This window comes from Narcine bancroftii, chromosome 1 (genome assembly GCF_036971445.1).
Source record: "Narcine bancroftii isolate sNarBan1 chromosome 1, sNarBan1.hap1, whole genome shotgun sequence".
Taxonomy (NCBI): domain Eukaryota; kingdom Metazoa; phylum Chordata; class Chondrichthyes; order Torpediniformes; family Narcinidae; genus Narcine; species Narcine bancroftii.
Window position 1 is genome coordinate 471322710 of NC_091469.1, and position 17555 is coordinate 471340264.

Consider the following 17555-nt stretch of genomic DNA (forward strand, 5'->3'; position numbering starts at 1 on the left):
TTAGTGTGTTGGGTCCAGGAAAGATCTTCTGAGTTAGTGACTCTACCTCTTATCCCCTAATGATCACTGGTGCACCTCTGGTTTTCTCTTCCTGAAATCAAGTGTGAGGTTGTTGCTGGTGCACCATTAGTCACAGTATAAAAAGGTTATAATTGTTCTGGAGAGGGAGCAAAGGGGATTGATCAGGATATTGCCTGGAGTTAAGAGACTGCAGATGCAGGAATCTGAAGATATGAAAAAAACACTCTGCAAGAGGAAGGACTCAGCAGGTTCAGGAACTCAGTCTAGGCCTTTTCAAACTGCAGTACCTGGGTAGCCCTCCTAGGGCTAGGGTGAGATTACTGGGTAGTTGGCACTGCAGGATAATTTATCTGCTAACTTGATATCCCAGCGATTTAATAGGGATCCTGCCCCTGCGATGATGTGGTGAGTGATGTGTTACCCACTCACTGGAAGTCCCGGCAGAAGCTGGATAAACGCCCTTTTTAAAAATATGCGCACAATTCAGACTTCTTAATTTGCCAGACAGAATGTTACAGATGATCTGAGATAAAAATTCAGCAACTAAAACTGAACTAAAAACACGTTGTCACCACGTTTTAAAAACTCAGTTCACTAACCTGCACTGCACACGTCCCTCTCTGCCATTGAACTTCCCACCAAGGTGCTGCCTTGGTAACACATGCACGCAAGCGCTGATGTCACCAGATTTACTAAATAAGCCATTTTTCCTTTCAAGTTGCCAGAGGAGGATACCCCGGTAAGTTTTTCTGGGTTCCCAGACCACCTCCGAAGTAGGTCTGGGACCTGGGTTGATTTTGACTGTGTTTGCCCAATTTGGACCTTTCAAATTGCCCAATTTTCCCTGGGTCATTAACCAGGTAAATTCCCCAGTTAACCCCATTTTACAAGGCAATTTGAAAGACCCTACTTGAGTTGGGTCAAAAGGTATGGTTAATATTTTGGCTTGGAACCCTTCATCAAGACTGAGACCTAGTCTCAGTAAAGGGTTGCAACTCGAATTATTGACCATTCTTTTTCTATAATACTGCTCAGCCCATTGAGTTTCTCCAGCAGATTATTTTATGACAGAGATTAAGTAGGCTGGATTTGTTTTCCTCAGAAGTGCCAAAGCTTGAGGGGAGATCAAGAGGAGGTATACAAAATAATGAGGAACATAGATAAGGTAGGCAATAGAAAACATTTTTCCTGTAACCAGAGGTAGAAGGTTTAGGGGGCATATAAAGACGATTTTTGTTAACCCAAAGCATGGGTTGAGTTTATAGTGCATTGCCTGAGAGGGTGATGAAGACAGTGATCCTCACATTTAAGCCATAACCTTTATGGCTTCCATTATAGGCCCATTTATAACGGCATTTAACCCAGTCTTTCTTGAATAGATCTATTTATCATCATCATAAAATTAGGAATCAGATATTTGAAGAATTTATCGGATTTACCATAGCATCACCAGCAATGTTCTCTTATTGTTATTAGCTAATATCTCTTGAGACTGCTGTTATTTCTTAATTTTCCTCATTCCTGATGGTATGTTGGGTACCAGATAAATGAACAAATATTTCATTTTGAGGACCAGCTCAAGCCAAATCTCTGGTGCTTCTCTGGGAAGTGACGTTGAACCACCTTCTCTGCTGAATGCCCATGGTCTTCTGGAAATCTTAATTTGCGCAGTGCTGAGGTTCCAGAATACATTACTAAATTAATCTCAGATAAACCTCAAATCTGGCTGGGACACAAAAGAATAAAAATGCACAGTTGTGGAATGAGGCCATTTGGGTAAAAAATGATTGTTTAATTGAAATTGAGGATTATTTCAATTTTATCTCATTACCCTTGATGCCCTACTTCTCCAACTCAGAAATGCCTCGTATTTGATAGGGCGAATGCAAAGGACATTTTTAAGGTGGGTTCAAAGAACATTTTGAAACTGTTTAACAGAGACAGGGAGGGGTGTAGGGGAACAGAGGGGGCTACAGAGACAGGGAGGGGTGAAGGGGACCGGAATTTAGTTGCAGAGACAGGGAGAGGTGTTATCGTTCAGTGAATGGAAATAATTTCCAAAACTCATCAAGATTTATTTAAAAAAAACAAGCGCCATAAAAATGTGTACATTAGTTGTTCAATGTCAGGAAGTCTATTTATTAGTAAGTATCACAGACAAGATTTTTTTTTCAGGATCACTTCAGAGAATTGTAAAACTGTATTCCTTGTGATCAAATTTTGACATTAACAATCTCCATTAGGCCCAAGTTGTTTTTGATCATCTGAGCAATCTGCAAGTGAAGCTTTGCCTCACACCACAAGCTGTGGCTATAAGAAGCTGGTAAAAATCTGCCATCTCTTTCAATTAAAGAATGAGTTTCATGAATCGTTTACCATAGGGATTTATGGAAAGAATAGAAGAGAAAAAGAAGCAGAATTTTAAATTGTTCATTTGCTAGCAAATACACAGACACAGCTGTCCAAACAAGATTAATGGGATGTGTTAGAGTACAGTGATTCATGCAGTGCTTCAGAAAATATCAAGATGCATTTTTTTGTAGGTTATGCTGAGTGGCACTCAATAGATGAAAAGAAATTAATGCATTTAGCAGATTCAAAGGTTGCTAAACAATACCCTAAACAGTGTGGAGATTGGAAAGATTCCAGATGGGAGCAGTTTCCAATGCTAAATGAAAGTTTGAAATAAAATGTTTTAAATCGATAAATTAAACTGAAATGCCAAAGTGCTCCAAACCATCTAAATTAAAAAAAAACAATGGAAGAAAGGAAGAAGCAAGTATGAAAGAAGTGGTTGTGTGTTGTCATATTTGAATTCTGTAAGTAATATCTGTAAGAGGGACAAGATTGAGAAAGCTAAATAATTGCATGCCTTGGGGTCTTAAGTTCATAACATTTCAGAACTTTTCATTTTAAGACGAAATAAATATTAGTATCCACATTTTAATCAGATAACAATTACAGCACAGAAACCGGCCAGTTTGGCCCCTCTAGTCCGCACCTTGCTAACTCCTGTCCGCTAATCCCACCTATCTGCACCCCGCTCATAACCCTCCATTACCCTCCCATCCATATACCTCTTCAATTTTTCATTAAATGACAAAATGAACCCTGCTGCCACTACTCCCTGAAGCTCATTCCAAACAGCCACCTCTCTCTGAGTAAATAAGTTCCCCCTCATGTCACTTTTAAACTTTTTCCCCTTATCTCTTAACTCATGACCTATTGTTTCAATCTCTCTTACTCTCATTGGAAATAGCCTATCCACATCACCTCTGTCCCTCTCATAATCTTAAATACCTCTATCAAATCCCCTTCTATGCTCCAAAGAATAAAGACCTAATTTGCTCATTCTTTCTTTGTAATCTAGATCCTGAAATCCAGGTAACATATTTGTAAATCTTCTCTGCACTCTCTCTACCTTATTGATATCCTTCCTATAATTCGGTGACCAGAACTGCACACAGTATTCCAAGTTTGGCCTCACCAATGCCTTGAACAGTCTCAAAATCACTTCCAACTCCTATATTCTATTGATTGATTTATAAAGGCCAGCATACCAAAAGCCTTCTTCATCACCCTATCCACATGAGATTCTACCTTCAGGGAACAATGCTCTGTTATTCCTGGATCCTTCTGCTCCACTGCATTCCTCAATGCCCTCTCATTTACTATGTACATCCTGTTTTGATTATTCCTTCCAAAATGAAGCACTTTACACTTCTCAGCATTAAACTCCATCTGCCATCTTTCTGCCCACTCTTCTACGTATCCAAATCCCTCTGCAATCTTTGTAAATCTTCTTCATTATCCTCAATTCCACCTATTTTAGTATTGTCTGCATATTTACTTGTACAATTTACCACCCCATCATTCAGATCATTAATGTATGTGACAAATAGCAATGGAGTCAATACAGATCCCTGAGCCACACCACTTGTTACCGGCCTCCAGCCTGACTAACAGTTATCCACTACGATTCTCTGGCATCTTCCTTCCAGCCACTGTTAAACCCATTTGACTGTCTCAAAATTAATACCTAATGACTGAACCTTCCTAACTAGTGTTCAGAAGAAATTAGACAGTAGAATATTACATAGAATATTACAGCACAGAAACAGGTCCTTTGACCCTTCTGGTCTGTGCCAAACTATTTTTCTGCCTAGTCCCACTGATCTGCACCATATCCCTCCATACCCCTCCCATTGAGCCTGCATTTACCAATTCAGCTGGCAGCTCGTTCCACATTCCCACCCCTCTCTGTGTGAAGATGTTTCCCCCTAATGTTCCCTTAAAAAATGTTCCCCTTTCAGTTTAACCCATGTCCTCTAGTTTTTTTTTTAAATCTCACCTAACCTCAGTGGAAAATGCCTGCTTGCATTAACTCCCTATCTATACCCATCATAATTTTATATGCCTCTAATCAAATCTCTCCCCATTCTTTTGCAGAATAATGTCCTAACCTGTTTAACCTTTCCCTGTAACTCGGTTCTTCAAGTCTTGGCAACATCCTTTGCCCTCTTGTCAATTTTATTGATGTCCTTCCTTTAGTTAGTTGACCAAAACAGCATAAGGTACCCCAAATTTGGCCTCACCAATGTCTTGTATAACCTAGCCGTAAAATCCCAATTCCTCTACTCAATGCTTTGGTTTGTAACCCTATCTACCTGTGATGCCACTTTCTAGGAATTATGTATCTGTATTCCCTGATCCCTCTGTTCTACCACACTCCTCAGGATCCTACCGTTTACTGTGTATGTTACTTTGGTTTGTCCTTCTAAAGTGCAGCACCTCACATTTGTCTGCATTAAATTCCATTTGCCATTTTTCAACCCATTTTTCCAGCTGGTCCAGATCCCTCTGCAAGCTTTGAAAACGTTCCTCGCTGCTCACTACACCTCCAATTATGTGGGGGAAAATGGTGAACTCTATTGCGGTGTAGAGGAAAGAGGTGTAGTCTTCCTGGCACATTACAGGGTCAATATTTGGAAGATGTTTTTCCCTGGTTGTGAAGCCCAGAACTTGTGACCTTAACATCATTTTCTGGCATAATTACAGAAGTGGAAATGTTTTCCACTCAAGGTTGTGAGTGTTTGTAATTTTGTACTTCAGTAGGTAAAGCATCTCGTTCACTAAAGGTCTATAACCTTTCAGATGTCAAAAGAACTGAAGGATTATTTGTTCTAATCCTATAGAGTTTCAAGTTGCTGATTAGCCCTGATCTTTATGAAAGGCAGAGAGAAATAGGTTTCTCACTTTTTTGTGGAATTATTTCACAATCTTATTGACACATAAAAATAATTTTTGGTGTACATCTGGATTATAACTTGTGTTCTCTGAGCTGATCTTACATAGTGCACTTCTGTGTTAATTACAGTATGTGGTTTAAATTGTGTAATCAGTTTGTGATGGAGAAGGATGCTTGGCAATTATTTAAAATGTGTGTTTTCAGATTTATTTTTTAGGTATCAACTTCATGTAACATTTAGGTTGAAGAGATTGGTGTACTATAAATGTTTGAATGAATTAATATGTCTTATTAGATATTGTTTTAACTTTTTAATAAATTAAAAAAAAACATCCATAATCCTTGGCCAGAAGAGGAAGTCTAAAGCTTAAAAGCAATTAATCTTTTGGGAATTGTATTCATTATGTTCAAAGATTTTTTTTTGGACATAGAAACATATAACATTTCATTTCAGAAATAGGCTCTTTGGCCCATCTAGTTCATGCCAAACTAATTTTCTGTGTAGTTCCATTGACCTGTACTCAGACTGTAGCCCTCTGATCCATGCATCCATCGAAATTTCTCTTGAACGTTGAAATTGAACTTGCATCCATGACTTCTGTTGGCAGCTCATTCCACATTCTCACCACACTTTGAGTGAAGCTGTTGTCCCTAATGTTTCCCTTTAACATTTCACCTATCTATCGCTTTCAACCCATGTCCTCTCGTTCTTGGCTCACCTAACCTCAGTGGAAAAAGCCTGCTTGTATTTGCCCTTTCTGTCCTCTTCATGATTTTGTGAACCTCTATCTTTTTCAAAAATAAGAATATTGATAGTTTTCACACGGTGTGGTTTTATTGGTATGGCATTATCTTTATGCAGCCATGATGCAGTTATTAAATCATGGGATTGTTATTTTATCTGGTGCCTTTGTGAAACAAAAGTGAGACTTTGAGGTGAAGGTGAGAAAACACTTTCCTAAATTTCTTGCAGGGTTCTTGGTGGGAATGATCTTTGATTAAATAAATGTCATCGTAGATTATTCAATATGTTTGAACACAAATGCAGTTTTTCTTCAATCTTTTGAAACGTGTTGGCTAATTCTGTTCACTCACTCTTTGACTTTTTATATATGTTTTGAGAAGATGTGACCTGCTTGATGAAAATAGCCAGGATATTTTGCCTTCAAAACGAGTGAATTATGACGTGTTGGGGAATATATACTTGATCTTCCCTTATTAGCCAACATGATAATTAGCAATTTAATTAATGATGGAATCTATTATCTGTGATCGAGAAGAAAAAAATATTACCTCGAAATAGCTGTCCTCTCCTATTCAAATTGTGGCGTGAGAAGTTGCTCATAAGATCCTTTTTTATTTAAGGGTAATAGGACATTTGAAGAATGGAAATGATAGATTTTTGTTAACTCATCATATCAAAAAATACTTTATAATTTATAATTCTTACTTTATCATTTTACTCCAATGTAATTAAATTGTCTGATTTGTTTCTTTTCCACATTCCTTATACTTTTGTTTCTACCTTTGCTTCTCTTTTAATACTAATTATTTATAGGACCTGGCAATGTGGTTTGGTAAGGGGTTTGACATTTACTCCTCTACTATTTTTTCCTCTTTTTGTATGTTTTTTCTAAAAGTATATTATTTAGAATATGAATTATGGATATGATTTACAATTATTTATGTTACCTCTTTTCTTTGGCTTGGCTTCGCGGACGAAGATTTATGGAGGGGGTAAAAAAGTCCACGTCAGCTGCAGGCTCGTTTGTGGCTGACCAGTCCGATGCGGGACAGGCAGACACGATTGCAGCGGTTGCAAGGGAAAATTGGTTGGTTGGGGTTGGGTGTTGGGTTTTTCCTCCTTTGCCTTTTGTCAGTGAGGTGGGCTCTGCGGTCTTCTTCAAAGGAGGCTGCTGCCCGCCAAACTGTGAGGCGCCAAGATGCACGGTTTGAGGCGTTATCAGCCCACTGGCGGTGGTCAATGTGGCAGGCACCAAGAGATTTCTTTAGGCAGTCCTTGTACCTTTTCTTTGGTGCACCTCTGTCACGGTGGCCAGTGGAGAGCTCGCCATATAATACGATCTTGGGAAGGCGATGGTCCTCCATTCTGGAGACGTGACCCATCCAGCGCAGCTGGATCTTCAGCAGCGTGGACTCGATGCTGTCGACCTCTGCCATCTCGAGTACCTCGACGTTAGGGGTGTGAGCGCTCCAATGGATGTTGAGGATGGAGCGGAGACAACGCTGGTGGAAGCGTTCTAGGAGCCGTAGGTGGTGCCGGTAGAGGACCCATGATTCGGAGCCGAACAGGAGTGTGGGTATGACAACGGCTCTGTATACGCTTATCTTTGTGAGGTTTTTCAGTTGGTTGTTTTTCCAGACTCTATATACAGAATATTTCACTGAATTGTACCCTTTTTGTTTGTATGTTTATTCAAATCAATAAAAGTATTTTTTTAAAAAAGAACCATATCCAGAAATAGAGAGTGAATGCAGTTGAGAAGGATTACAATGCAAGTCAGCCATAATCTCATTGAATTCAAGAACAGGCTTTGTGTATTAAAACACAAAAGTACAAAAATTAAGTATAATGACGGAAAGGACAGGAAATTAAAGGCACGGAGGTATCCGGTGTGCTGAAGACAGTGATGTCGGAGGAGATGAGATTCATGGACATCCTGTCTCTGAATGAACTCTCTTTTGCTTGACTTTGTTGTTTTAATATTAATTGGCATTGGACAACTATTTGTTTGCCTTTGCAGAGAAAACAAAGGAAAATTTTTTGTATGATATTAAATTGAATCTTGAGTAGTAATCTGACTGCCATTCTTAAGATGTAATTTATTTGGTATTAATAACTTGCCTTTCATTTGTTAAGTCCACTTTTATTTTCTTCCACCTAACTTCATCAAAATATGGAGCAGTCCCATATGTTTGTTTTATACCCCTTCAATTACATATCAAATTTTCCATGTACTTTTCCAGAGGCATCTGGGAGCTGTGCTCAGAAAGAGCATGGTGGGCAAATAGTTGTCGTTTGTCTTTCTTCCCTACACTTTACAAACTCTAGATTTTGGAGTTAATTATATCCTACCAATTCTTCTTCTAAATTAATCTTTCATGGAAGAAGCAACATGTTGTTTCTAGTAGATTTATTCTAAACACTCATTTATTTTAATGGCCCCTTTCATCCTGAAGCTGTATTTTTTTTCTTTTATCATACACAGTTACATGAAGTATTTTCATCTGCCATTTCACTCCTTAATTAAACTCATGACTGGTTAAAAGTGGAATTGTTTCTGAACCACATTTTATATTAGCAGCTTTGAAAGGTGAGGACTGGGGCAAATACCAGAAAGATATGTTTCCCCTTTACAAGAGTTTGAAGTTTGAACATCATGTCATGTCATGACTTATTTTTTTCCCAAACACATTCAAATTCCTCTACTCCTATAATGCGGTATTCATTGTTACTATAGATATCATTATCCAGGATGCCATGACAGGGACATGCATGTTTGATCATAAGTAATGCATTGTTCTATTCAAACATTTCCATACACCTTGCAAGCATTGCATAACATTTGATACACTGACTCTTGGTTTCATTCTTTATTCTCTGCCATTCCACTTGAGCTGCTCTTTACCACTGAGAAAGCGTTCTTCAAATTCATTATTAAATTCTTTAGTGGATTAAAAATATGGCCAATTAAATGGATATGCAATCTTTTGCAGGTGCATTTCTCTACATTTTTTTAATTTCATTTTTATTGTTTGGGTTATATGATGTGATTGCATGGCATCATTCAGAGAATTTCAAGATCCAATTTATTTACAGGAAATTTCTTTTTGCCTGCTGCAAGGCAGACCTTTTCGTCACCAGCAAGAATTTCTTAAGCGCCTCTTACAGTCACAGTGAGAGAGAAGCACGAGAGTCCCCTCAGAGTTACTGTGTGCTCATGGATTCACCTCCAGCTCTTCCGCAGCCACACAGAGTCAAGTCCAAACCTTTGGCAACCTGAGCCTCAGATCCATACCTCTGACACGGTCAGGAACCCTTCAGCACTCTTGGCACCTCCTTGCTTCTCCGTTCCGATACCTAGTATCTCTCCAGCCAGTTCAAGAAAGTCTCCAGAAGTCCACAGCCTAGCACGTCTCCCAACAGCAGTCTCCAGCAGCCCACAGCTTCGCAGATTCCTTGCCTCGAGTCGCCTGCAGCCCCCCCACATCCACTGGGCCCCCAGTCGCAGAACCCCCTCACTGGTCCGCCGCCGTGGTCACCGTCCCTGCTTCAGTCTTCCCCTCATGGCTGCTGCCGATGACTAGGCATCACCATCTTGGGCATAGACCCATGGTCACGGGATTTCAAATAAAATAAATCAAATAATTCCTTAATTACTGTACTACTTTTAATTTGACATCAGGGTTCAATGTCACATTACCCCTTGCGCACAGTGCACTTCACAGGATATTATTCATGCTCTGCAGCTAAAATTGTTAAATAACTAATGGTAGTTGTTCTGGTAATTGTACACACATGACATCACATACAACCCTGAGATTCCTTTTCCAGTAGGCAAGGCAGAATTAACACTTATTATAGCATATTAGATCTTATGAAAAGTATATTAGAGAATGATTTTGGATTATTTAGAATCAGGATTGTTAGCTTCAAACTTGATAAGCAATGCTTCATTTAAATGGAGTAGTATAAATCATCTATTACGCAATTTGGGTTAAACCTCTGCTGAGTTATCAGAATGTGACTCTCAATAATAAATGGAGTTGAGAAGTGTCAATGTGTAAAGAATCTAGGTTAACTTTGCATGCCAGTTACTGAAAGCAAATATAGAGCTACAGCAAGCTGTTAAGTTAAATGCTATATTCTGTCATTTTGGCTTATTTACCAAAGGAAGGATATATTTACCATTAAACAAAAATGCAGTAAAAGTTCTAGAGGCTAGTTTCCGGGATGGGAGAACTGTCATGCGAGAAGCAATATGTTTGTATTCACTGGAGCATAGATGATTGAAAGAAAATCTCATTGAAACATGAAAATTCAAACAGGGCTTCCTGGACAAAATGGATGTTGGGGGAATGTTTCCCTTAGTCAGGGTGCCTACAATGAGGACTTCACCATTTCAAGTTACAAGGCAAGAGATTTAGTCTCCACGTGAGAAGTTTCTTTACTCAGAGGGTTGTGAACCTGTGGAATGTAAGTAGGAAGCTGCAGTAGAGACCTAGTCACTGATATGTTTCTAGATGGAGGGGCGCTGTGAGGAAAGGAAGGGTGGTAACTTGGTATTGAGATGGAGGATGAGACAGACATGACAAAATGGAATGAAAAAAGTGTTGATGGAGTCATGAGTGGAATGGCAGATAATTCACATTGAGTGGAAATTACTTCACTGAATAACCACTTTAAATTATATGAATAGAGCTTTTACTGAAGCAATGTATGGAGGACCATCGCCTTCCCAAGATCGTGTTCTTTGGCGAGCTCTCCACTGGCCACCGAGACAGAGGTGCACCAAAGCAGAGGTACAAGGACTGCTTAAAGAAATCTCTTGGTGCCTTCCCCATTGACCACCGCCAGTGGGCTGATCTCGCCTCCAACCGTGCATCTTGGCGCCTCACACTTCGGCGGGCAGCAACCTCCTTTGAAGAAGACCGCAGAGCCCACCTCACTGACAAAAGACAAAGGAGGAAACACCCAACCCCAACCCACCAATTTTCCCTTGCAACCGCTGCAACCCGTGCCTGCCTGTCCCGCATCGGACTTGTCAGTCACCAACGAGACTGCAGCAGACATGGACATACCCCTCCATAAATCTTCGTCCGCGAAGCCAAGCCCAAGTACGTCAGTAACACTGAGAGCACACACATTTTATCAGAGGGGCTATTATATAATACTAGTTGTACTACTTTACATTTGATAATACTTAAAATTCAAGTTACATCTTCCAAATGTTTTATTTGCTAAGTATTTTCTTTATAAATAGCTTGAGATGCTAATATCTGTTGAGATGATGTCTTTTCATTTTTAAAATTATATTTCTGCTTGCTGTCTGCAAATAGAAATTTATTTCTTACTAACTCGTTGGTGCAAAACCTAGGTGACAGGTATTTTTTCCACTCTGAACCAATTGGTGATTTTGGACCTTGAATGTCATTTGCTGTGGGATTGTTCTGGCTATTTGACTCTAAACTTGGCACCAAACTGCCTTCAAAACTTCCCCTGCAATATAAACTGTCTCTGAGCAGCTATGGAAAATATCTGCATATAACCAATAGCTTTCCTATTCCCTTTAAAGATTAAATGCAGCAAAGCGAGGAGACAGTGATTCTTTGGGCTAATCGGAAGGATTTGAAGGACACAATATAACATACTTTCCTCAGGATGAAATACTTAATAATAAGCACAGAAACAGATGGAAAGTTCAACTTCTCTAAAAGCAAATGTGGCTTCATTTCACAAGTTCAAATAGTTTGCTAGCAATCGATATTATTGAGCTTGCGGAAACATTTTGAACATTCGCTGACTATTTACCATCATATATTTTAAGGTGCATATAATAGGGTCGTCTTTCTCTGGCTGAAATGTAATCAGTCATGCACACCCTAGTGTGACAAAATGGACACTCTTCACTCATCAGAATGCTCAAAGATATTGGCTCATCTTGATCTTTCGGTGCTGGGTTTAACATTTGCCTTGGAGCTTTGTCATCAAGTTCAAGTCCCAGCAGCAGCCAACACTTCAAGGCAGTTGTGATGAAAAAAAATCTCCCCTCAGCCAATATGTTTGGTGATGTGCCAACAACTGACAGTTCACTTGATCATATCCTGATCTTTAATTTGCATATTTAGCAATCTACAAAGCATCGCGAAAAAGCCTGCTGTGGGGATGAATCACTATTGGAGGTGACAATGTAATTAATGTTGGTTTAAACCAAGGCAGAAGTATCTTCTATCCACAAATTCTTTGAGATTGCCTTAAAATGCAAAGATGTGTAAGATGTCAGCATGGATTTAATATTTATGGTTTGATTTCTTGCAGTAAAGGCTTAGAATGCTGGAACATCCATAAGTATTGGCAATGTTAGCCTATGTGTCTGTTAATTCAGTGCTACTTGTATTTTGAACCATTAGTACAAAACAACTTTATTGGTAGTTTTTCCCCCCCTCTTTGACTAACAACTTTCTGCTGTTTTGGCAAAATGGTAATTTAATTGATGCTACTATAAACATGTCTTAATGTCCACAATAGTGATTAACACGTGAGAAAAGTATACTTATTTCACACTATTTGGGATAATTTCTCCACAACTTATAACAACTTTTCTCTCAAATGTTGAAGTTTAGGATCTAAAATAACATAAATGAGAGAACATTATGAACATATTTCATGAATGTAGAGCGTGTGTTTTAAATTTAATTGCAAATCTACACTATATATTGGAATCTAGGTATCATTAAACCTCTAATACCATAATAATATCAGATGCCAGCAGTGTTTTTTGTATTGGCTTTGTTCCAAAGCCCTAACCTTTTTTTTAATTCAACATTGGTTAAAGCTATGCCAAGTAATAGATCTGTGGCTTATGAGAGTTTCTATTCCCATCTGTCACTTTTGAAGATGTGGAAGAATGAACTCCTAAAAGATTATTGTCCAAACTCTGGATCAGCTGTTCTGTTTTATGAAAGAAGTCTGATTTAATGATGAATGGAAAATGTTGTTAATGCAGAGAATTCTGCATGAACTTTTCTTTTGGGATGTTGACTGTTGCGCATGTCCAGCAGGTTTCTTTTTTCTAACATTATTGGTAGTGGATTATATGGAACAATTCAATTTTGATCTCCACCCTGTTATCAAAGTTTTTTCTCTACCCCACAATCTCTCCACAACTTAAATTGCACTTACAGCATTAGTGGGAGAAAAAGAATGGTTAGCATTTCACACAAAAAACCCCCACTTTGAGCACAGAATCCAACATTGGCAGCTTTTGTCTTCCGATCACCCACTCTGATCTGCATGTCTCATCTTCCTCCACCTGACCCCTTTGTTTTCCTTGCCCTTCTCTCCCTTTGTCTGTCATCTGCCAGTCTGCCTCTGTCCAATCAGGTTTCACTTGGTTCACCAATCCCACATTGGACCCCTGCTCCACCCCTCCCACCCTGACTGCGTTAAAACTGGGTTCTGTCCTGTGCATCTCCAGTCTCGATGAAGGGTTTCAAATCAAAATTTTGGCCATTTTTCACCGACTAATTTGTAATGATAATTATTTATTTTGGCGTGTTAAGTCGAGTCATGAAACCCCAACAAAATCTCTCAAAAAATGAAGGTCGACTTATGTCAGATATACTTTTGAGTCCTTAAATTCAGCTCAAAATCCAATCTGCGCTGATCCAGCATATAAGTTGACTCATGGAAAACCAATTTGGCGTATAAGTCAACCCATGAAAAGCAGATTTGGCGTGGTCGACCCTTGAAAAACAAAAAAAAAATCCCGACTGTGACAGATTTTCATTGAGATTTTTATTGAAAACAACACAATGAGCTCCCTTCAAAATCACTATCATTGTCTGAAAATAGCAACACATTTTGAATCCTTCAAAATCACTCCGGCTTTCATTGTCTGAAGCAAGCACATCCATACTCTCATATGGGTCCCAATCTGCATTTGATGAGGCAGTTTCAACTTCATTGTCAGTTCCCCACAATAAATCATCTTCTGTGCCATCAATTGCACAAGAGGTACCACAATTTTTAAATGATTTTATCGCAATCTCAACTTTAACTTTGACGCATGCCTTGAGCTCGGTTACACAGCAGCCTGCATTGCCCTACCTTTTGTAAATGACTTTTCTGCACTTGGCATCCATGTCTTCCATTCCTCACACACACGGTCTTTGAATGGCTTGTTAAAACAGACATCGAGAGGTTGCAATATAGACGTCTAAACCACCTGGGATAACTGCCATGTAAGTATTATGTAGTGCTAATTTACTTTTAGTCTTCTCAGTTAAGTAGCTACAAAACGTATCCCAGACCAAATATATCGCAAACTCTATTCCACACCTTGTCCATCCATAGTTTTACACCATTTCCATCTTTTTTTTCATGAAAATGTACAAAAATATCTGCAGGGAATTTCATTTTTGATTTAATTTTTCATTTTTAACTTTACCATGGGTCTTAACTTTGTCCCGTCGAGCATGCACAATAACACCACAGTAAATCTGGCCCTTTCATGGCCTGTACTTCTGGTTTGCATAGTTTTAACACCTTTCCATTCGTCTGTTCTAATGCCTATCATGTTCAAATTCATGGGGGTTTCATACATGTTTCCGATATTTGCCTATGCAAATTGGTGTTTCTGCCGGTTATGTATAATAAACTGATGAAAAATACAACTTTATGATCAAGATCTTGTGGTAGTTTCTGTGCAATTTTTGTTTTATGTCATAATATCAGATTTTTCCTGTTTATGAAATGATTGCATCAGCCTTTTGCAGCCTCAAAATTATCACCGAGGTCTGGGTGCGACTTTTCCCACTGCAGTGCAAATGTTCTCATTTTATTTCAGGTAACTACATAGCAATCTTGCCTCTGTTCGCGTACCCATTCTGCAATGTGATTTTCCATCTCTGCCCAACGAGTGATTCCTTTTCTCAATGAACATTGCCTTTTTGGTATTTTTCTTAAAGTCCCTTCTTTCATCCTCCAATCTCTTCCCACCTTGGTTTTCTTGTCCATTTCTATCATCTTCACCTTAAAACTTGCTTCATATTTTTGTCACAAGTTGCGATGGACCCTCCATGATAGCTACCACCTTCAGCCAATACCCAGCAGATCAATCCGCACAATGTTTTTGGTTCTCAGGCACCGTGATCTTTGGGGGTCGACTTGTACACGCCGGTTAACAGGCTAATTCAGGCATCCAGAAAACTGGGGTCGAATTATATGCCAGATATAGCATAAAACCCTTAAAATGCGGCTCAAAAATGGGGGTCGACTTATACGCCGAAATATATGGTATAATGTCGAAATTCTTGTTTGGTGCAGCTGAACAGGTACTTTAGAAATAAAAACGACAAAAAAAATCTTCAATAGTTCAGTACAATCCCTGTCATGTGGCACCAATGGTGATTGGTAGATGCCAGATAAGTGCATTTACCAGTTGCTTAAGATAGTGTATTGTGTGATCGGCGGAGGCACGCCAATTCTAAACCTTTGTAATTTTTTTTACCTATATAGTTTCTGTGATTTTTTTTTTTTGCCAGTGCTTGAGGCTGCTTGTTGCTTGAATTCCGGATAACAGGGGTTTTACTCTATAACTTTAAATAGAACAGATAATACAATACAAAAGTTCAAGTTTATTATCATCTGACTGTACACGCACAACTAGACAAAATATTGTTTCCCCAGACCATGATGCGCGCACACAATACACACACACTAATATTCACAGAAATACTTAAAGATATAATTTCAGTATATAACTATTTTGTGATCATTGACAGCATTACAGAATACTGTTTGTCAATCTCTCAGCCTGTGAAAAGATGCTATTTTGCAGCCTGGGAGCAAATATTCACTGTCATCCTCTTGCAAAAATAACATTTTACAATAGTGCAAGCAATCCTGATTAGTGTACCAAGGGAGGTTGAATAGCCTGATAGTTGTTTAACTAAACTGTTCAGCAACCTAGATGGTGGTCTTCAGGCTTCCATACTTTCTGCTTGAAGGCAGCAGTAAGGAGAGGTTGTAACCAGTGTGATGCGGGTCCTTTATGATATTGGCTGCCTTATTGAGGCAGTGCTTAACAAAGGTTCATTCATTGGATGGGAGGTTGGAGACTGTGATTATGTTTTCTACCTTCCAAACCTTCTGCATTCCCGGTCAATTGAATTCCCAAACCAGCATCTCTAGGTTGCTGAACAGTTTAGTTAAACAGCCAGTTAGTATACCTTCTGCAGTGTGCTTGTAGAAGTTTGATAGACAATGACATGCTAACTCTCCACAGACTCCTCCGAAAGTAGAGGCGTAGGTGTGCCTTCTTCACAGTTGCCTTGTGCTGGCTCCAGGAGAGATCTTAATAGGACTCTCAGGAACTTGAAGGTTCTAATGCTCTTCACCTTGGTATTTTAAATTGCACTTGTTTTCTCACTGTTCCATTTCCATTGAAGAATGGTTGACCTGATCTTCTGACTCACCCCGACTTCTTAAATGCTGCCTAATCTACTGAGTATTTCGAGCATTTTCTATTTTAGTTTTAGGTAACCTGGTATTGGCTTTATTTGCCGGAAGCTTTCCCATCAAAGAAAGTATTAACACAACATCAATGCTCAATTCAAATTAAACAATGCATGTGGAAGAATCCAACCATTATGAGACTTTATAGAATCGACCTGTATTTTCTTGAGTTTAAAAGAGATAGGAGTGATTACACTTTACATTCCTTTTTTTTAAATATCGGTTGAGAGTAGATACTGAGAGGCCTGCAGAACTTGGCTCAAGAACTAAGAATCATCAACAAGGTGATTTACACTTAAGATTGAGGAAAGGTTTCTGAAATTGTTGGAATTCTCCAATGACAGAGCTGAAAATGCTTATTTAGAATATATACACAATCCATTTATGGCGGTTTGGGTCAGATGAAGTCGTATGATAGGTGTATATGGTGGAAATGTGGAGGTTATCGAAGATGGGGCAATTAAAACTTTAAGATAAAGATTTGGTTCTGTACCAATTATCACGCTGTGGTGAATGTCTGGCAAGCTGCCTGTCTCCCCTCTGGCGAGCCTTGCTGTACTAACATTGGGTTTGCATTATCTCTATCGTTAGGACACTCCCCTTGGATATAACTGTATATGCATCTATTGTCTTTCATTATTGTACCATGAGTTTCTGCTAATAAAAGCCATGATTATTGTTTGACCACATTGCCTTTGTCTACTTCATCAACTGGCACTTCACACACAAAGCTGGATAGTCCAAAGGAAGAATTGGTAGGCAAGTAGCAAGTTTTCTATATAGTAGCTATTGTAAAGGTTAAAACCTTGTGTTTTTTAATTCTTAGTTAATGTTGTGCCTGTTTCTTTAAGAGAACTATTGTTTGTAGTGTTATCATAGTGACTATGAAGTAATATTCATAATATCTACCCAAGGCTAGCCCTTGCATTCTATAGGATATGAAGCAAGTGTGAGCACGAGAAAGTTTTCTTTGAATTCTATATCTCTTTGAAGTTATGTATCTCTTTAAATACCGTCGTGTATCTC

At 38.9% G+C, this 17555-nt stretch overlaps 1 protein-coding gene across 20 annotated transcripts in view; it reads left to right on the top strand.

Annotated features, from left to right (window-relative positions):
• Nucleotides 1–17555, top strand: part of lmbr1 (limb development membrane protein 1) — a 305384-nt gene that overhangs the window by 272766 nt on the left and 15063 nt on the right. Inside the window, exons 19-20 of one of the 20 annotated variants that reach the window (XM_069914759.1) lie at nucleotides 6828–6846; nucleotides 11587–14254. The exons of 17 other annotated variants lie outside the window; for them this stretch is intronic. In XM_069914759.1, the coding sequence (XP_069770860.1) occupies nucleotides 6828–6846; nucleotides 11587–11591 (24 nt within the window). In that variant the 3' untranslated portion in view covers nucleotides 11592–14254. Of the gene's footprint in view, nucleotides 1–1123; nucleotides 1201–6827; nucleotides 6847–11586; nucleotides 14255–17555 lie in introns of those variants that run through there. 2 more of the 20 variants (XM_069914760.1, XM_069914765.1) reach the window with 2 other exon arrangements.